The sequence below is a fragment of the Zychaea mexicana genome (genome assembly GCF_025766255.1).
Source record: "Zychaea mexicana strain RSA 1403 chromosome Unknown BDB00scaffold_78, whole genome shotgun sequence".
NCBI classification, from domain to species: domain Eukaryota; kingdom Fungi; phylum Mucoromycota; class Mucoromycetes; order Mucorales; family Lichtheimiaceae; genus Zychaea; species Zychaea mexicana.
In genome coordinates, this window is record NW_026516741.1 from 30,371 (window position 1) to 47,886 (window position 17,516).

Consider the following 17,516-nt stretch of genomic DNA (forward strand, 5'->3'; position numbering starts at 1 on the left):
TTGAGATGAAGCAGGCAGTGGCGAAGGCTGTGGTAGCAACGCATCATTTATTTCGATACTGATTCATCGTTGATATAGCTACAAGTGGGTTTAGTTTGAGAGATTGATTTATAGGGAACACGGGTAAATGACAGCTACAGTATGTCTACTATCTGGTCGAATAACATCGGCTTTGCCAATAAGTGTGACGTCGCACTTCTACTGTAAATATACAGTGCGAAGAAAATAATCTGTAAACGGTGTATTTGAACAACTTAGTTCAGCGGATGAAGTGTCAAATATGGTTTCACATCAATAGCTAGCTGGAAGGAAACCTTTGCTACAGCAGCTCTCTCTTAGTATTTTACAATAATCTCTCATCTCCACTTGCTTTTTGATACCGCGAGCTTTTTGCAACTTCCAGTAGTGATGGAAAGGGCCCGATACATGTCCTGAAGCAGCTTGTCTTGCCAGCCCTAGAAAAAGCCGACAATACGAAAAATGACTGGAGGAAATCTTTAAACCGAAGACTGCTGTTAATGACAGGCACAGTGGTCATTCGTTCCAAAACATCCGCGGCTTGCATTTACGGAGAAACTTGTTTGAAGCAATCTTGTAACCCTTCAAAGAAAGCCGGATACATTACACTGTACTGGAGGGGTATTTAGCATCGATTTCTAAAGGTACAGTATACTTCTTGCAACTTTGTCACTTTTGTTTCCTTCTTCTTACTGGAAAAATATTTTGCACGACATCTTTACTTTACTACCTGCATCCCAACTTGGCCCCTCGTGTCAAGGCTGGAACCAACAGTGCTGTGGCTATTTAAGGACGTTGTGTGCTTTTGCGCTTACCGGCGAAAAGAAGTCTATCATATCAATTCCATTCGCATCTTCTACATGTAGCATCTATTCTACACTACAATTTTTGCTCACTTCTTTTGTCGCTTATTCATTATGGCTACTATGTGTAACTTAGCTAAAGCCAGTTACACCATGATGCGTCCCTAGTAGCAGGAATATGAAAAAGAGGGATGAGTCAGCAATCTATTCGTTTCTATCAATAAGATAGAAAGCAATTGTGTTTTATCCAGAACAAAGAAACAATTAAGATAACCGGAAGCAGTATCGACTCTGCAGCATAAACATCTCCATTGGCCGACTCGCTATATCTGTAGCTCGCCATTTTTTTGATTCGAAGTCGAAATCGAAAAATAATTACAAGTAGAGGATATAATATATGCGGCGGACACGCTATTTTGGGAACATGTTATTATGTACTATGATATATTAGTACTACGTCGAGGTTACCAATGAACTTGAGACCTATTACTTATCCGTCAGATGAAAAATAGATTATGCAAGTTTCAATATTTTTTGTATTGGAATTCGCATATGATATTACTTGTCGATGACAATTTACATAGAAGGGCATGAAAGAAAAAGCAGGGATCATACGTATGCTCATCTTACGAAGCAATAAGTTTTTCATTGCTACACATTTTTTACTCTATTTTCTTTTCTTGATTGCACCTTTTTGACAGCATACTATTTTTTTGCAGCAGTTCAATGTATAATTAAAAATTAGCGACACGGAACCGTCCTGTTAGAGTTGACAAGCATTTAAATTTGGGCTAATGTTATAGCGAGACCGGTGGAATGTGCTTTTTTCTGGCTAATTAAACGAAAACGCTCTAAACAGAGCTGATGATATTATATTCGAGATTACAATTATTGTGGTACTACTGTCAAATATTTACCTAGTTGCTTTCTCAGCCCGCCCTCCCATTTTTCTAGTTTTGCATTCTGCTAAATTTCAGTCCTCAAAGCATGATCTCGTCAATATATGAATATGGGGCTGCAGCAGCAAAAAATGCAACAATTGCTGCTTTGGTTCGTGGTCCAATCCCACGACATGTCGGGTTCATCTTGGATGGCAATCGACGTTTTGCACGAAAAGTGGGTGCTTCCAACACAAAATTCGGTCATTACGAAGGATTCAAACATTTAAAAACGGTACACAATTATTTTTGTAGCGTTTATCCAGAAGAGAAAGAGAGAATATGATTTACTAATGAGATTTTTGCCTCTATTGTTCACTTTCTCTTTTTTGATAAAAGGTGCTTGATTTTTGTATGCGACTAGGTATTCAGTCGGTCACTGTGTTTGCGTTCAGTATCGAAAATTTCAAACGATCGGAAGAGGAAGTGGCCTATTTAATGCAATTGTTCCGTGAAGCGTTTGCAATCTTTTCGGAAAAGAAGTAAGCTGGCTTCTATATATTTTTGTTTGATTTATCTGTATGGGATCCCATCTTGCTTATAACAAACATATCCATGACATTACTTAGTGAGTTGGTTGATGAGTACCAAATCGGCATTCGAGTATGCGGTCACCTTAGCTATTTGCCACCAGATGTCGCAGAATTAGCACACAAGGTCATGGACCGGACAAAACATAATACAGCGTAAGTGGATATGCCTAGTGCTTTGTTGCTATGGATATGGAAAGCGTCGCTATAAGATACTTGAGAAAATGATGTTACCTTTAGTAACAACGGGGTTGTCATTCTTTATCTTCATCACAACAACAATAGACGATACTTTAATATTTGCTGCCCATATACCTCACGAGACGAAATGACCACGGCCATCAAGGAAAATGTACGGCTTGTAGAACAAAATAAAATGAGCATAAAGTAAGCGACTACTAAAAGCAAATGGCACAAAGATTAGCAGCTACAAAGGATTTTGCTAAAATGACTCAAAATAGTGACATTACTGAGGAATCGATACACAATCATTTGTATACCTCAGCAAGTCCCCCTTTAGATATCCTTGTACGCACATCTGGTGAAATAAGACTCAGTGACTTCTTGCTCTGGCAGGTACGTATCATACACATACACATGATCATTGCTCTCTACGTTGTTAGGTTTGAGCGGCCCAAGAAGGGTCTATAAAGAGAGGGGGGAGAATAGGAAGGGTACGAGGTATTACATCACATGGAGAAGGGGAGAGAGACCTGAGGAAATTCTCACCCTTATTTATAGGCGAGCGATCAGTGTCAAATTCAACTTTTAAACTGCTTTTGGCCAGAACTTACGTTCTGGAAATTCTTGCCCATACTACTGGAATACCAAATATATCACAGTGCATCATCACGTAGCAATAATAACAACACTACTAATAATACTACGGCCATCGAAATAAAATGACCAAGCAACACTACTTGCTACCCACGCACGAATACACTATCCACATGCTATATACTGATATAAAGCTTGCTACGACAAACTCTGTGCTGTGTTCACAATACGTGGTAGAGAAACTATTTATGTCATTATACAATATTGACAGAAAATAATTCGTTTTAAATGATTTCTCTGCATTGTAATATGGAGGGCTATTCACTAAACATTTTTGGGTGGAATACCATGCAATATGATAGCAGAATCAACCTATCATTCATTTTAGGGACGTCTGCAAACATATTTTGCTTCCGTATTGTCGTTTATCCTTTGATCTACAGTCTTATCATCATTCTCTTGTGCGTGCCAGCCCCACATTATCTTTTTTGTTTAGTGATAAAACCACACACCGTTTCGAGCGCTAACCCTTCAATTCTCTCTCTCTCTCTCTCTCTTTCTTTTGAGCTTTTTAAAGACACTCTTGCATTGCATAACTGTGTTGCAAAGGACTGTCTGAGCTTCGAAAAAGTTCGAGCCCAAGGTAGGTCCCGATGCTGAAAACCTTACGAGTAAAAAGATGATAGCAACAATGCTCGACCACGAAAAGCATACAGCGGTAAAGATGTAATGGCTAGTTTTTGAGTTAATGTAGTAGAACGTCTTAATCGATACATACATTTTATCACTCTGCGGTTCGTTAACTAATTACAGAGCTCCATGATAGCCATCTACCAACTTTTCAGGTTTGACTGTCCAAAACGAGTAAAACATTCGCTTAATGATTGGTCGACTAGATGGGTGTTCTGGATAGACATCACGATAACATGACCATACTACAGTACTTTCAATACTTTCTTTCTCAATCCGAGCGATAGAACACACACAGCCATATATAAAAATAAATAAAATTACTTTATTAATTATATTAAAATATAGTATAGGTAGTAAAAATAGTGATAGGAAATGACCATGATAACAAGATATTTTTTTAGTATTTCATTCCAGAGAAAAGTTTACTAAGAGACTCCTTTTTGCTGACAATGGATCGCATCACAAAGTTCCGCTCCTTGACGGAGCCTTTTTCGGCGCAACCACCAGCGCTACCACCGTGTCGAAGTGCAGACGTCGAAGACGACGGCATCATGTTGGGTAAAGCTGGTCTTGAAGCCGAGTATGACGAGAATGAGGATCCTGTCCAAGACATGGCGGCTACCTTACTCGGAAATGATTGACTTTTGGTAATGGTAGGAATCTTGCTTTTCAATGGCTGTTGTTCTTTTTGGGCACCGTCAAGACCAGATGACGTTGAAGATGACGAGGAAGATAACGAGTCGCGATAATGATCCGGCTTTGAAGAGGATGAGGTGGCGGATGTGCCAGCACACCTAGGCGCAAGATTTTTGCTGATGGGTCGGAAGGCAGATATACTGGACTCACTTCGGATGATGGTATTGGCCACGCCCATTGCACCATAAGTGCTCACCAAGGCATTGTATGCTTCATCTGAACCGGCTTTCTCATTATTGTCGTTGTTGTGCCCTTGCTCTTCTTCACTGCTTTCGTCCAGGTATTTGCCGCTGTCAGAGAACTTGCTATCCTTGGTCAACAACCCTTGAGTTTCGTCGTCATACTGTTGCATTTCTTCCACCATGGTTTTGTCGGGTGCGGCAGCATTCAAATAGCTCATGCTCTGGTTGTCCTCAGTTGAGCTTTGGTCACTGCTGCTGCTTGGCAAAAGTCGCGTATCTTCGGCATCACCAGCTGACAGACTCTTCTTTGGCACTGGACGATAGCAAAATGTACATGAGGATGATGATGTTGATTGCTGCTGTCGATGGGGGTGTTGATGTTGACGGTGGCGACGATGAAGTTGACTCGTATGACCGTGATAGTTATACCAGCTTCTCCACTGCGATTGCTTATTATTGGCGTCAAGCTTACTACCGTCGTAATCCTCTTCCTCTTCTTCTAGTTCTTCTTCGGTCCAATTCTGCTGCGGATGGTAATAACGATGGTAATTGGTGGCTGGCGCAAATGAATTGAAGCAGCAGTTGTTTGATGTCGAACCAGAACAGTTGGGTGCAGATGGTGACGGAACCAGCCGGACAGGACGTCGAGCACCAGGCGGCGACGTAGCAGCATTTGTAGCCATCACAGCAGCAGCTTGGTGCTCGATGGTTTGAAGCGATGGTTTCTTTCTCAGCTTGTCGTGGGTCCAATCGTTCGTATTCGGTTGGCCACCGGTGATACTACTGCCATTGCTACTGTCTGTCTGATGTTTACGGAGCAACGGTGCGTGCATTTCTTGCTCCTCCTCGTCGTCCGTTGATAATGCTAATGAGATTCTTGGGACCGTCGTACCTTTGTTGGCAACCAAACCCTTGGGCGCGTCCTGTACAACAGGCACTTTCGGAAGGCTGGCAAGCGAGGGAGAATGACGAGGCCGCCATTGAACCGACCCGTCCTCGCTACTACTACCACTACTGCTACTGCTGATGTACTGCTGATGTCCTGGACGCGGCGATATCCAAGGCGAAAACAAGGGGACATACCCTTTCTCTTCTTCTCGCGACGCGCTGGAATAGTGACTAAACAGCATTTGGCGTGTGTCGAGTGTGCGCTGCATCAATCGAAGACTGACAACGTTCATGGCACGTACCGCTTCACTAAGGCTTATTGTGTCACGTCCGTTCCATGCCTGTGCACACTCTAACATGTGCTGGGAATCCATCCATTGTTCTTCGAGGTATCGTCCAATGATATCCATATGCATTGGATGATTGACTCCAGGCCGCGTTGTAGTGTTTACGTTGCTAGTGCTGTCGTGTTTGTCAGTGCTAAAAGCGCTGACACTGCTGCTGCTGCTACTCACGTCACCAGGTTTTGTAGGTCCATTCATCGTCGTCGTTGCGGACGTGTCATTGTGATATTGTTGTCGCGTCTTGTGTAGCAACTGCTGGGTCCAATGCTGAACGAGTTGCTCATATTCCTGTTCGATTCTCGGGTCATAAGGGTCATGTAAAAGTGGGATACTACGTGATGGAGAGTAAGGATTGGAGGGATTGGTAGTGGAGCTGTTGCTACTATTGTTCGAATGATTGGAAGGGAAACTACGTGTTGCGGCCGGCGCTAACACTTGTTCAGAGGCACAGAGCATCCTGCTGTTTCTCTTGAAAACGAAGGAAATTGGTAGAGAACGAGTGTAAGGGAGAGATAAAGGCTTCTGATGTGTGTGTGTGTGTGTGTAATGTGGTTAAAAGTGATGGAAGGAAGGGAAGGACGACAGTTAAAAGAAGAGGCGAGTAAAATAAAAAACCTCTTTCTATGTCTCTCTCTGTGTGTGAGAGCACTAAAAAATTGCATACAGTTTTGTTCTTATTAAAAAAAAAAGTAAGGATGCTCCGATGCTACAGCAGTTGATCCTTATGCATTCCTTTAGACCCTTTGTTTGACGAAAATCATAGCCCCTTGATATTAAAATCTTGAAGTTTACGCGTATGCATTACCCTGTTATTCTCTTTCTGCCTTTGCGCTGTATCCATCAGGACCCATCATAACCATATCATAGATACATGAGTAGCATTCAATCGAAGTTTAGAACAGTGACTACATCTACGCGTAGTAGAGGAATAAAACAGGGATCACGATCGACACACTGTCCCACATCACTGATTGTGGCTATTTCAGAAGACGGAGAGCCGATCATCAGGTGTGTTGTTCCCAGTATGTATACGATGAGATAATGCAGACAGCATTCCGTGACTATTTCCTGGTGCTTTCCAAATGTCAAAAACAGTCATTGAAATGTGTGCGATATTCTGAGCATGTCAGTGCATATTTACATGAAAGAATATAAGCAGACGACAACATGCACTTTTATTAAGCAGCAGCAGCAGTCATGCACATATTATATGCTTTTTTTCTTCTGCTTACCCGACGATCTTTAACTTTAGAGCGTCGCGTCCATTTTTTGGTCTCGATCTCTATGTCAGTTTCAGCAGAGAGAGAGGGAAGGGAGAGAGAGAAAGCATGTAATTTAGACAGCACAAAATAACGCATGTCTTTTCATGTCTCTTGAAGAAGTATTAATCCATACAACATGAAACAAGTCAAGGCAGCAGCAATGATGGCTACACAAGACTTTCTGTTTGTTTGGATGTTCCCAGGAGTGGTTATCTTTTTTTCGCACTTGAAAAATAATAATACGCCCAACAACTTTTCTCTTTCTCTTTTTCCTCTGCCTCTTTATCTCTCATGGCTCCCAAAAACTCAAAGAAACAAGAGGCGCCACCGTGCGCTGCTACAGAAGAGAAGCAGTTGAAATCGCGATATTTTTCTGAAGGTAGAAGAATATGCTTGGCAAAGTGTACATGAAGGGCCCCGCCTCGCGCTACAGATATTCTTTTGACAGAGTAGTCTTTTTTCCTTTCCTAATAAACTACATGCGATAAACATGATAGAGAACGTTAGTGTGAACCATAGTCATCCTACAAAAATCGTTCACTGGAAACTAGTGCCTGTTCCAGACAACATCCGTATTGCTCCAATCTTGGCAAGTTGAAAGAGAAAGATATACACAGACTCTTCGGACATGATCTAATTTAGCTTGACACCGGTGGTTCAAAATTTTTTACATGTACAGGGCCGCGTACGCCTGCTTGCCGAAACCGCATCTGCATTGGATGATGACGAATCCATAAACGGAACCAAAGATGATCAACCTTCCTTGCTCACAATGACTATGCTTGAAAGGTGGCATCCGTTTCTCCTATATACGTAGTAGAACATTATGATGATAGTCACCCGCAAACCAATTTGCTAATCAAAACAATTACTTCTTCTCTTTTCCATAATCAGCCAAAAGATTGAAACTGTACGTAAGCAAAGCTTTTTCAGTGAAGAGCTGACAGAAGAAGAGCGCGACATTGTTGCCCAACGAGTGGCGTTGCAACAGCGTCAGTTTATGGAGTATGAACGACGTGAAAAAATCCGCAAGTCTAAAAAGGTGCGGGCCATGTTTGAACATGTTAATGACGAAGAAATCCAAGAAATGCTACTTGACTGTGACGAGGATGAAGTAATGAAGAAAGATTATCTCTCCGTTTCTACATTTTATTTGGGAGGATTTTAACAATTAGAAATGATAGGATGAAGTCATATATCGGCTCACAAAACCTGGGTATCTACTGGAAGTACGAAAGCAGGTTGCATCGAAATATGTCCATGAAGAGCATTATACAAGTAATTACATGTCGACCTTGATGAAGTCATTTGCTACTTTTTCATGAAAAGGAAACGTCGTTATCTCTACAATCACTTAACAACTTTAACACCATTACAAAAACGGAATCTGTTGACACAGGTCCGAAGATGACGGATGATCAGAAGGTTGCCTACCAGCAGCTATTGAAAAAACGGTCGGAGACTCTAAAAAAGACAACTAACGATAACGCCAAAAAGTAAGCGCTACGAACACATCGTTGACAAAAGAGATAAATGGATATGTTAAGGATCTGCATATGCCAAACACATTAGTCTGATGATATCTTTAAAGACAATACCGCATGGGAGGCAGACTGGGTCTCGATGAAGCACTGCAGCAAGTACAGAAACACCAAGAAATCGACCCAGAGAAAGCATTTGAAGGATGGTCGCAAGCGCGTATCCGTGCGTATCAAATGATTGACCAGAATCCAAACAGTTACTATTATCGATTCAATGCGCCCGGTGAAATTCAGCGTAAGGGACAATGGACAGAGGTGCGTGTGGCCCATTACTACTATTGCTCATAACCCGCTCGTCAATCGGCAACACATAACCTACAAACAAAAACATATGAAGTTAACGACAACACCGTTCAATGACATATAGGAGGAACAAAAACTATTTTACGAACGCCTTGCTGAAGTCGGCGCGAATGGACAATGGGGACTCTTCAGTATGAAGGTTCCAGGACGAGTGGGATACCAGGTAGATCATTTTCTAAAACTCTCCGTGATGCTAACCCCAAGGAACAGAGGGATTGAGAAGGCCAGACTTCTCAATTGACACGTTTTAAACACACACACACACACACACGTGGGAAACGTGTATGTCGTTCTAGTGCTCGAATTTTTATCGGCTGTTGGTGGAAACCAAAAAGATTAGAGATCCGAACTATGTGTTGGACGAGCGGGGCAAAGCGCATTATCTTTTTGACAAGAAGAACGCCAATGGTCAGGTCCAAAAGACGTTTCGCACGCATAGCAAGCATTCGTCGGGTAATCTTCCGCCGATCCCGGCTTCTTACACAGTGGGCGAAAGTAGCGGTAGTGGTAGCAATCATAATGCCACTGGTCCTGCTGTTGCTACATCGCCAGCATTCGCTACACCACCACCACCACCACCATCGGCATCAACAGCAGCAGCCAATGCTACTGCTAGTACCTCAAAGACCAAAACAAGTCGAGGCGCTTCAGCAAGCAAGAAGAAGGACGAGAAGCAGCAAACCAAACCTAAAACAACATTGGGCCAGCGGCGCCGCCGTCGTCGGGATAGAAGATGGTCTGGCGGTTCTGGTGAAAGTGATGATGGGTCATCCGATGATTTTATCGGTTATGATAATGATCGATCCGGAAGCTATACTGTACGCATGCACAGTAGCAATAACAACGACGACAGTTCACAAGACTATTCGGATGACACGCGACGCAAAAGTAAGCGACAAAGACGACCGACCCGACTTGCGATGGAAGCGGGCCTGGTACCAGGAAATAATAAGAAAGCGTCCGGGACGGCAACATGTTCGTGGAACGCAATTAAGAACAGGGGAAGAAAGAAGAAGAAGCCCAAGCACGAGCCTTCACCTGAATCTCCATCGACTAGCACACCGTCGCCCAAACAATCATCCGGTGATGATCATTCTGGAACGGTTGCAACAACGTCGTCTGCTACTATTGCTAGTAGCAGTGCAAATGTTACAGGTGCTTTGGCTAAGCCAACATCATATTTACGTGAGCAAAGCAGTTGTGCCGAAGAAGAAGAAGAAGAGGCCGCTGCCGACGACGACGACGACGACGACGAGGAAGACGACGAAACAAGGTTTGCAAGATCAACAAACCCACTTTCAAACTTTATTGATCCGATTACCTTGGAAGAAGTGATCAAGCCAGCAATATCAAAATATGGTCATGTGATGGGGTCAGTTTAAGCAGGCCATTCTATAACTAAAGATTTAAAGATGTCCTCATGATTGTTTTAGTATGATTGTATCAGCACGAACACACTTTCTGACAAAATCTCTGTGTTATATATATAGATACGATAGCTGGATGCGCTGTCTAACAAGGTGGGAAGGTCAACGAAACATTTGTCCTTTGACTAAAAGACCGCTGACAAAACGTGACCTAGGTACGTGCCCTCTTGCTGACCAATGTTTTTTCTTAAAGTCATGTCTAAAAAAATGTGTTATATATTTCACAAAACAGTTATTTTGGACTTTGACAATATCGAAGAGTATCGGTCAGTAGTAGTAAATGAGTACCTCATTTTGTGGTCAGCAGCTACAAACGAAGGAGCGCCTCAACAACTTACCAAAAAACGTTGTGTATTTTTTTCATAGGTCTCGCATCGTCAACTTGTGAGAGAATTTCTTTGGAGATGATACATAAAGTGCGTGTATGTCAACCACCCAACCCAACTTTTCCGATACACATGTATCAAATGCACTCACACCTATTCACTCCCCCCCCTAAAATAAATCAATTCCGGCTTTCCCCGTTCCGAAAACAAGATATGCATAGTTACTTTTTTGTTATCTGTTTTTTTTTATAAATAATCATGACATGCTAAGGGGGTTTTTTTTTCTGTAAAATAATATTATGTGGTAGTAGTTGCTTTGAGTGATGATGTTACGTGTGTGGAGGGTGGGAGAACAAATGAGATCAGCAACCCGTTTACCACCGGCGGTTGTGGTTGGCGAAAATCAGAAAGAGAAATAGATACAGTCGCACGGATTCTTTTGTATATAAAAAAAAAGGGAGGAGGTACCATACATGGAAGAAAGGTAGGAAAAGGTGCTACTTTCCCACACGGTTAGACACCGCCGCCACTACGACTATAGAACCAAAGCAACAAAATTATTTTTTTTTTCTTTTTAGTCCGTTTTATGCTTTTATATCCAACGGATGATAACTTCTTACCTCACGTCCCGTAAGCCAATACCGCGATTGCGTTCTCGCCAGTCTGCTCGAATACGTTCCATATTTTCCGAGTCATGCGATGGCTCTCCGGAGGGTACGAACCTCAGCGGCTGCGCAGAGGTCTTTCTGTTGTTCAACGTATAATAGGTCGTTGCTGCTAAGAGCGTAAGAGGTACACTCCTTTATTATGAAAAAAAAAAAAGCAAACCAAAGCTCATAAGTGTCAAATTAATAGTTTGAGATGTTTCTGTTTGGCGGTGTTGGAGAAAGGGAGATAAAGGAGGGTCGTTGTTGTTGCTGCCGCTGGTCGACGATTGATAACATCAACCAATTACACAACCTACCAGTATAAGGCAGAGCCATGAACGTGTCTGGGCATTCTGTTTGTATGTGTATATATATAACTTGATATTAAAGATTGAATAAAAAAATGTGAGAGGGAGAGGGGGTGGAGAGAGGGAGAAAGTGCGAGAAGGAAGAGAGAGAGAAGAAAGAAAGAAGAAAAAAAAACTGGTCACACCACGTTCAAATTTAATGCAGATGCTATTCTTCGGTGAAACCAGCTTTTACCATGGCAGTGATAATGTGGCGGGGTAACCTCCCTCTACTATATACTCCTTTTCCTCCCTCCACCTTCCACCATAGCAATTTTTACGTTCTTGGTTGGTACAGCTAGCTTCATCGTCATAGAATTTCATTACCATGACACTGGCATAATATTGCTGTTGTTAGGCAACACATTGTCACTAAGCAACGCACACTATTTAATGCCATGGTTACGACAACAATGGTCTCGGGGAGAAAAGATCTAGGGATTGTCTTTATGCTCACGTCAAATTGCGAGATCCTGTGACTCAAGTCTTTCAATACTGCTTTACACAACATCTGACTGAAAAAGCTCAGTCGCGCAAAAATAAAATAAAGGTAAGAGAGGGAGGGAGCTTATATATCACAAGTCTGGTGATTTTTTATTTTGTTTGTTTCAACGGAATCTGCGCTCCCGGCACATCGGAACAACTATTTCGCTTCTTGTAGGCTTTTTCTATTAAAAATACTCGTGGTATGGTGGGAATGTATTTATGTGCAGAAGTATTATACATGGTCTTTATTACAGACAATTGTTTAATTCACTTCTCTTCAGTTGGACAGTCCTCCCAGTAGCGCAAAGTAATAAAGAACTAGTCATGTCTCCTCGCGTTTATTACTGTCACAAAAGTAATAAAAACCAAATTAGATTTTGGCAATTGAGTAAAAAAGTCATGTCAAGTGTAATGGTATGAAAGTGTATGATTAGACACTACAATATGATGATAGTAGTATCAGTAGTTGAATGGGACCCACAGAATGCTATATAGAATACCGAAAAAGGACGGGTAAAGCATGGGTGCAAAGGTCCAAACACCCGACTGTATACACACAGGCCTGAAATCTAGGAGGGTTCTGCAGCAGCACGCAGTTCTATTTTTGGCAGGTCGTCGTCGGAAAAGTTCCCGCTTCTGGGGTTTTAAACAGGCAGGTACATCGTCGTCGTCCCTTACTTTATATATATGTGTGTGTGTTTGCGTGTGTATACATATACAAAGAGGCTTTTATGTAATATCGTATAGCTGTGGTCTATGTATTCCAATATGTTCGTTCACTTTACACCTCCACCGGAAGAAGGTGGAAAGTATTTATTTGGGAAAGGTCAAAAAGGAAACGAAAGCCAGCAGATCGGCTCTTCTGATTTATAAAATAAACCAACAGCAAAACGATCTTCAAAGAATAGCACCACCACCACCACCACCACTATCCGCAAACACTAGAAGCCGCACAGAGTGGTGTTATAGTAAGCTGTGCTAAATATGTGGAAATAAAAGGGAAGGAGGAGGAAGAGGAGGGAGCGAAGGGGTCTTGGGGGGAGCGGGGGAGGTGGAGGATACACAGAACAGTGAAGGAAGAACAGACTACAACAAGCAATAATGATTCGCAAGTGGAAACACATTGTGCAACCTAGCCTACCTACCTACCTACCTACCTACCTGTTCACCAACGCACGATCCTCTGCTGGCTGTGTGTCTCCTAATGATAGAACGACCCAAACACACCCAAAAACTCCTCTCCACTCTTCCTCTTCCTCTTCTTCTCTTTTCTCACTTGCCCAACCATCCATCAGCTGCACTCTTTCAACCACTTTTAACCCATCAACACACACACACACACACACACACACACACTCAACCACTTACCAGTCACTAGTCACTCGTCAAAAAAGAGACACATCTTTGGACTTGTTGCTCTTTCTTTCTCTTTCTCTTTCTCTCTCTCTCTCTCACTCACTCTCACTCTACTGTCTCTGTCTGCTGCCTACGAATAGTCCCCCACCCCTTTTTTCATATCTTTTCACAAAAGAAAAAAAAAATAACCCTATTGGCTTGTGCCGAAAAAATAACCAATGTCCACCACTGTGTCTTCTTACCGAGCATCCGCATTGACAGACGACAATGACTCATTGCAACAACAACAGCAACAGCAACAGCGACCCACACTTGCAAGCCGTCGTCGCTTTTCTTCCGCTTCCGTCATTGCACAAATTACGCTTTTAGGTTATCCACCCAAGATTCAGCCCCAATCCTCTGCCACGAGGGATCAGGGTCGGGGTGGTCACCGTTCTTCCACTTGTTCCTCTTCTTCCCGCCGCTCCCTTCAACAACACTCACCACCACCACCACCACCACAACTGCCGACACCCACAGAACCTGTCACTAGTAGTGACGGCCTGAACTTTTGTCCTCCGTCAGTTCGGGATTGTGGTGAATTGGACGCTGTTGACCAAGAAGCCGGTTGTATTCTAATTGCACTGGCTAACCATGACCCGAACAAGGTTGTTGTTGCCAAAACAACAGAGCTTTTGACCAAGGTGCGTTTTGACTACGTCTGGCCCAATAATCCTTGTTCAATTCTAACAGCCTCCCTTTTCCCACCCCCCCCCACACTTATAAACACACAGTCTGTGGTAGCAAAGAGCGATTCTGAAAGTACGACGAGTAGTAGCAGTTACAGCAGCGCAACAAGTACACCTACAAAGAGTCCAACAACGAGTAACAGTGGCAATTCAATGTCGATCAGTAATTTGCTAGGTACGTTGCCCCAGAACATCGATAGCTGATATAGGGCCAAGCAGTGGTCTGTTTTTGAGAGAAATCAAAAAGAAGAAGAGTTACTCATAATTTTCCATCCAGGCAATTCAGGCAATTCAGGCAATTCAGGCAATTCAGGCAATTCAGGCAATGGCACATTGACGCCTGTGAGTATCTTTATTGGAAAAAGAATGTGTTTCATGAGAAATGCTTTTTATGGGAAGTGAGGTTGATGTGTGTGTGTGTGTGTGTGCTCAATGGGGGGGGGAGAGAGAGAGAGAGAGCAGGGTATATATGGGGGTGCCCCCCCCGGGGGGTGGTTGTTGCGGAGGGTTTCTGGCGGATGGGGCACACAGTGTGTGGGAAATGCATATATTCAAACTCTCTTTTATTATTTCGTTCAGCAACAAGATGTCCACAGTCCAGGAGTACAGCAGCCGGAGACTGTTAGCAATGGTGATAGTCATACTCACAGTAGCAATGTGACCTGGCAAGAAAGTATGTGTCTTATTACTGACCCTGCCTATCTTTTTTTCCTTGCTCCTCTCTCTCCCACTCCCCCTTTGTATAATGCATCTCTGAAAAGTGTTACTCATCTTGCTGAACATGTCACAACTAAGGTCGGTCCGGTTATGGTGCTACTCATTCGACGACGACGACGACGACGACGACGTCGACAGCACCTGATCTTTCCGCAGAATCAGATCCAATCATGATCTTGGCAGCGGCGGCGGCGGCAGTGAACGAAGAAGATGAAAACAAAGCAGCAGCAGCAGCGGCAGGGTCAGACAGCAGCAATGCCCATTACAATGTCATGCGATCATATGGTAGGAAAACTCGTCATTGTTGGGCGCAAAGAGAAATTGCGAAGCAGAAGGCAAACGTTAGTGTGTGTATATACATCATATAAACAAAACAACATGAAACAGGTTACTCCCATGAGGCATCGGAAGAAGAAGAAGAAGAAGCAAGACCGCCCTCCAAGCGCAAATGGCATCACGGCGGCTATCAGCATCCCCATAATCCTTATAACGATGGTGATGCTACAGTGCCAGCATCGACGGCAGAGGAAGATGATCCAAGCGAGTTGTATAGCGACAAGCGTCATCGTTACAATCATCAAGCAGAGAACACGTGGCAGCAAGATCTATCGACACATGAGGTGAGCAGCATTACTCTCTCTCTCTCTCTCAATGCGGATCGCCAGTATTCACTAACCCCTCCCCCTCCCCTTTTTTTTTCTAGCTGGACAGCCGATCAGGATCCTCCAAGAACGCCTTTTCATGGCAGTACTTGTCCATGGTAAGTGCTGAAGGACATTTTCAATTCAGAGATTTCAAGGAGCAAAAAAGACTCGTTTGCTGCCCGTCGTGGAATCCTTTGGCCCTTTTGTTATTTTGCTCACATTGCAATTGTTTAGAAACAGAACCCGAGGATTAAGCGGAATGCAATGCATGCATACATTACATACATGATCTATACTGATATGACCCATGCACGATCGGTAAGTTGAAAGCGAATGTGAGAGATAAAGAGGACCGCTGGATGCTTTTGTCCCTCCCTTTTTACGGTTATTTTGGGTTGATCAGTCCCCATCAAACTCATCTTTTTTTTTTTTTTCATTTTTAGCGCTCTGACAGCAAGACATTCCCTCTCAAAAGTAGCTATCCACGTGAGAGTGCCGCATCCCCGCCCACTGCAGGTGCTGCCAATGGAACCGGCAGCAGCAGCAGCATATCAGGTGGCAATGGTGCTGCTGCTGGTGGCCAGTATAGTCCCAATCGGGGATACAGATTCCATACAAACGAAGAGGAGCGGACACCGGCTTACAATTACAGGCCAGAGCCACCCATCAATAGCAACGTCACCAATGGTGCCACGAGTCGAGGAACATCAGTAACATCAGTAACAGCAGCAGCAGCAGCAGTAGTAGTAGCACCACCACCACCACCCGCTACGACCACTTTGACCACGGCGACAGCGGCAGCGGAGGCCACTAGCAACAGTGCATCTGCATATCCAACCCCTACACACACCGACATTGTCATGCAGTTTTCCTCAGAGAGTAGCAATAGTGCTGCTGCTGCTACTACTACTACTACTACTACTACTACAGTAAACGTTGCTGGTAATAGCAGCAGCAGCAGCAGCAGCAGTCATCATCATCACCACGTCCATCACGCTCAACATCACAGTAACACGAGCACCAGCAGCCACAACCACTCGCACCATCACAACCACCACCACCACCAGCATCATCCTTCTTCGGCACCGTCCGAGTCGTCTTGGTATCGATCATCGTCCTCTGCATACATGCCGCCACCTCCACCTCCGCCTTCCTCCAACAATGAGCACCAGCGACTACATTCACCCGCGCCTCCTCCTGTGCCACCGCCGGCACTGTCGTCTACAGCCATTGTCGATCGACCGTTGACAGCGTTCTTGTGGGATGATACTACGTCATCATCCAAAGGAGCCCATGTACGACAGGACAGTAGCATTGCTCTTCAGCCATTATCATCTTCGACCCATCCGTTCGCATACAAAGAGAATTGAGCTCGATAACTTTTACAAAAAGACCGAATGGAAATAGGGTTTTCTTACCTTTAGTGTGTTTACTACCGTCATATCTCGTTATCGACACGTGCTTATATTCCCCCCCCACCACCACCACCACCGTGCCCCATCTACCCTTTTTCTTTCTAACCTCACAGACGTGGTGTTTTTGCTATTACATTTTTGCCCTCTTTTTTTTTTTTGTAATCGTTCTCTATCTTTTGTTATCCTTTTTGCGTGAACCGACCTGTTTTTATTGTTTTTGTATACACCAGTCCCCTCCTACCATCACCACACCACATCCTCATTATCCCAGATCTTTCTTTTGAAATGATATTGCGAATGTTCTGTCACAACGTAATGTTACTATAATATTGGGATTGTGGCTTGTTTCTTGATAATGGTGTGGCATGGTTGCCATCTAGCAGCAGAAGCAGTACCACCAACAACAACATTCATACAAAATGAGGAGGATGTTTGTTCAAACCGGTGG

The 17,516-nt window shown here is 43.5% G+C and overlaps 6 protein-coding genes across 6 annotated transcripts; 4 read left to right on the forward strand and 2 right to left on the reverse strand.

The window, feature by feature from the left end:
• Positions 1-1,808: 1,808 nt before the first annotated feature.
• BDB00DRAFT_947140 (di-trans,poly-cis-decaprenylcistransferase) lies at positions 1,809-3,384 on the forward strand (the record flags this gene model as incomplete). The annotated part of the gene is made up of 6 exons (XM_053129528.1): positions 1,809-1,994; positions 2,132-2,241; positions 2,329-2,445; positions 2,575-2,676; positions 2,751-2,865; positions 3,031-3,384. 6 exons carry the CDS (start codon positions 1,809-1,811, stop codon positions 3,193-3,195), a joined length of 795 nt encoding a protein of 264 aa, XP_052976202.1. The 3' UTR covers positions 3,196-3,384.
• Positions 3,385-4,156: 772 nt separating this feature from the next.
• BDB00DRAFT_875785 (uncharacterized protein) lies at positions 4,157-6,325 on the reverse strand (the record flags this gene model as incomplete). The annotated part of the gene is made up of 1 exon (XM_053127400.1): positions 4,157-6,325. One exon carries the CDS (start codon positions 6,323-6,325, stop codon positions 4,157-4,159), a length of 2,169 nt encoding a protein of 722 aa, XP_052976203.1.
• A 1,059-nt stretch (positions 6,326-7,384) lies between these two features.
• On the forward strand, positions 7,385-10,947 carry BDB00DRAFT_840121 (uncharacterized protein). Its single transcript, XM_053124744.1, has 12 exons — positions 7,385-7,510; positions 7,629-7,720; positions 7,811-7,920; positions 8,026-8,245; positions 8,316-8,409; positions 8,531-8,627; positions 8,723-8,927; positions 9,040-9,138; positions 9,272-10,347; positions 10,466-10,557; positions 10,635-10,668; positions 10,769-10,947. The coding sequence occupies exons 1-12, from the start codon at positions 7,423-7,425 to the stop codon at positions 10,788-10,790; spliced, it is 2,229 nt and encodes a 742-aa protein (XP_052976204.1). The 5' UTR covers positions 7,385-7,422; the 3' UTR covers positions 10,791-10,947.
• Positions 10,948-11,344: 397 nt separating this feature from the next.
• On the reverse strand, positions 11,345-11,512 carry BDB00DRAFT_769691 (uncharacterized protein; the record flags this gene model as incomplete). The annotated part of the gene is made up of 1 exon (XM_053119830.1): positions 11,345-11,512. A coding segment is annotated over one exon (168 nt), but the record flags the coding sequence as incomplete, so codon positions are not given.
• Positions 11,513-12,492: 980 nt separating this feature from the next.
• On the forward strand, positions 12,493-13,237 carry BDB00DRAFT_840145 (uncharacterized protein). Its single transcript, XM_053124745.1, has 2 exons — positions 12,493-12,563; positions 12,704-13,237. Exon 2 carries the CDS (start codon positions 12,729-12,731, stop codon positions 13,188-13,190), a length of 462 nt encoding a protein of 153 aa, XP_052976206.1. The 5' UTR covers positions 12,493-12,563; positions 12,704-12,728; the 3' UTR covers positions 13,191-13,237.
• A 320-nt stretch (positions 13,238-13,557) lies between these two features.
• On the forward strand, positions 13,558-17,223 carry BDB00DRAFT_573818 (uncharacterized protein). The gene is made up of 9 exons (XM_053117909.1): positions 13,558-14,247; positions 14,338-14,467; positions 14,570-14,634; positions 14,872-14,965; positions 15,088-15,294; positions 15,397-15,629; positions 15,713-15,769; positions 15,888-15,971; positions 16,097-17,223. The coding sequence occupies exons 1-9, from the start codon at positions 13,783-13,785 to the stop codon at positions 17,021-17,023; spliced, it is 2,262 nt and encodes a 753-aa protein (XP_052976207.1). The 5' UTR covers positions 13,558-13,782; the 3' UTR covers positions 17,024-17,223.
• The last annotated feature ends 293 nt before the right edge of the window (positions 17,224-17,516 follow it).